This window comes from Antrostomus carolinensis, unplaced genomic scaffold (genome assembly GCF_000700745.2).
Source record: "Antrostomus carolinensis isolate BGI_N321 unplaced genomic scaffold, ASM70074v2 scaffold16609, whole genome shotgun sequence".
NCBI lineage: Eukaryota > Metazoa > Chordata > Aves > Caprimulgiformes > Caprimulgidae > Antrostomus > Antrostomus carolinensis.
Genome location: NW_010340785.1, coordinates 1 through 763, shown reverse-complemented (window position 1 = coordinate 763; position 763 = coordinate 1). Strand labels below are relative to the sequence as shown.

The 763-nt window shown below is 45.9% G+C and overlaps 1 protein-coding gene across 1 annotated transcript; it reads left to right on the top strand.

Annotated features, from left to right (window-relative positions):
- Positions 1-6: 6 nt before the first annotated feature.
- LOC114818955 (UDP-glucuronosyltransferase 1-1-like) lies at positions 7-569 on the top strand (the record flags this gene model as incomplete). Its single annotated transcript, XM_029087053.1, is given in 2 exon segments — positions 7-385; positions 388-569. Coding segments are annotated over 2 exon segments (561 nt in total), but the record flags the coding sequence as incomplete, so codon positions are not given.
- Positions 570-763: the final 194 nt, after the last annotated feature.

Here is a 763-nt window from a genome sequence, read left to right as displayed (position 1 = left end):
GAAGGATCTTTTCTGGAAAGGACTCTTAAAACATACCAAAATATGAAAAGAATCTCTAATCTTTTTTTCTCTACCTGCACACACTTACTGCACAACAAAGAGCTGCTCAGGTACCTCGAGGAGAGCAAGTTTGACGCTGTCTTCACAGATCCTATAATACCCTGCGGGCAGATACTGGCCGAGCATCTTTCACTCCCTTCTGTGTTCTTTTTTCACCAAATGCCATGTGGTTTGGATTTTGAAGGCACTCAGTGTCCCAATCCCCCTTCTTACGTCCCCAGGGTATTCACAGGCCATACAGACCACATGAACTTCCTCCAGCGGGTGAAGAACCTAATCCTTGACATCCCAAATAATTTCCTCTGTCATTTTGTCAACCCTCCACACAACTGGCTTCTGGGTTCCTCCAGCGGGACGTGACTGTGCCAGATCTCTTACGCCACGGCTCTGTTTGGCTCGCAAAGCTCGACTTTGTTTTACACTATCCAAGACCTTTGATGCCCAACATGATTTTCATTGGAGGAGTAAACTGCGCTCACAAGAAGCTTCCTCAGGTGGGTGATGCTCTGGTTTTCATTCTTGCTCTGATAAGACTTGTGTGTTCACAAGGGTGGATTCTGTGGTGCAGATAGTTCTCATTTAAGGTGAGTTAGGCAAATACTCATGAAATAAATTACTTTTCTCGGCCTTTCTTCCTCATTTTCCATGCTCTGTTCAGGCAGCTTCACCTGTTCACCTGCCCCTTCTTCCACAGCTCAGAAAC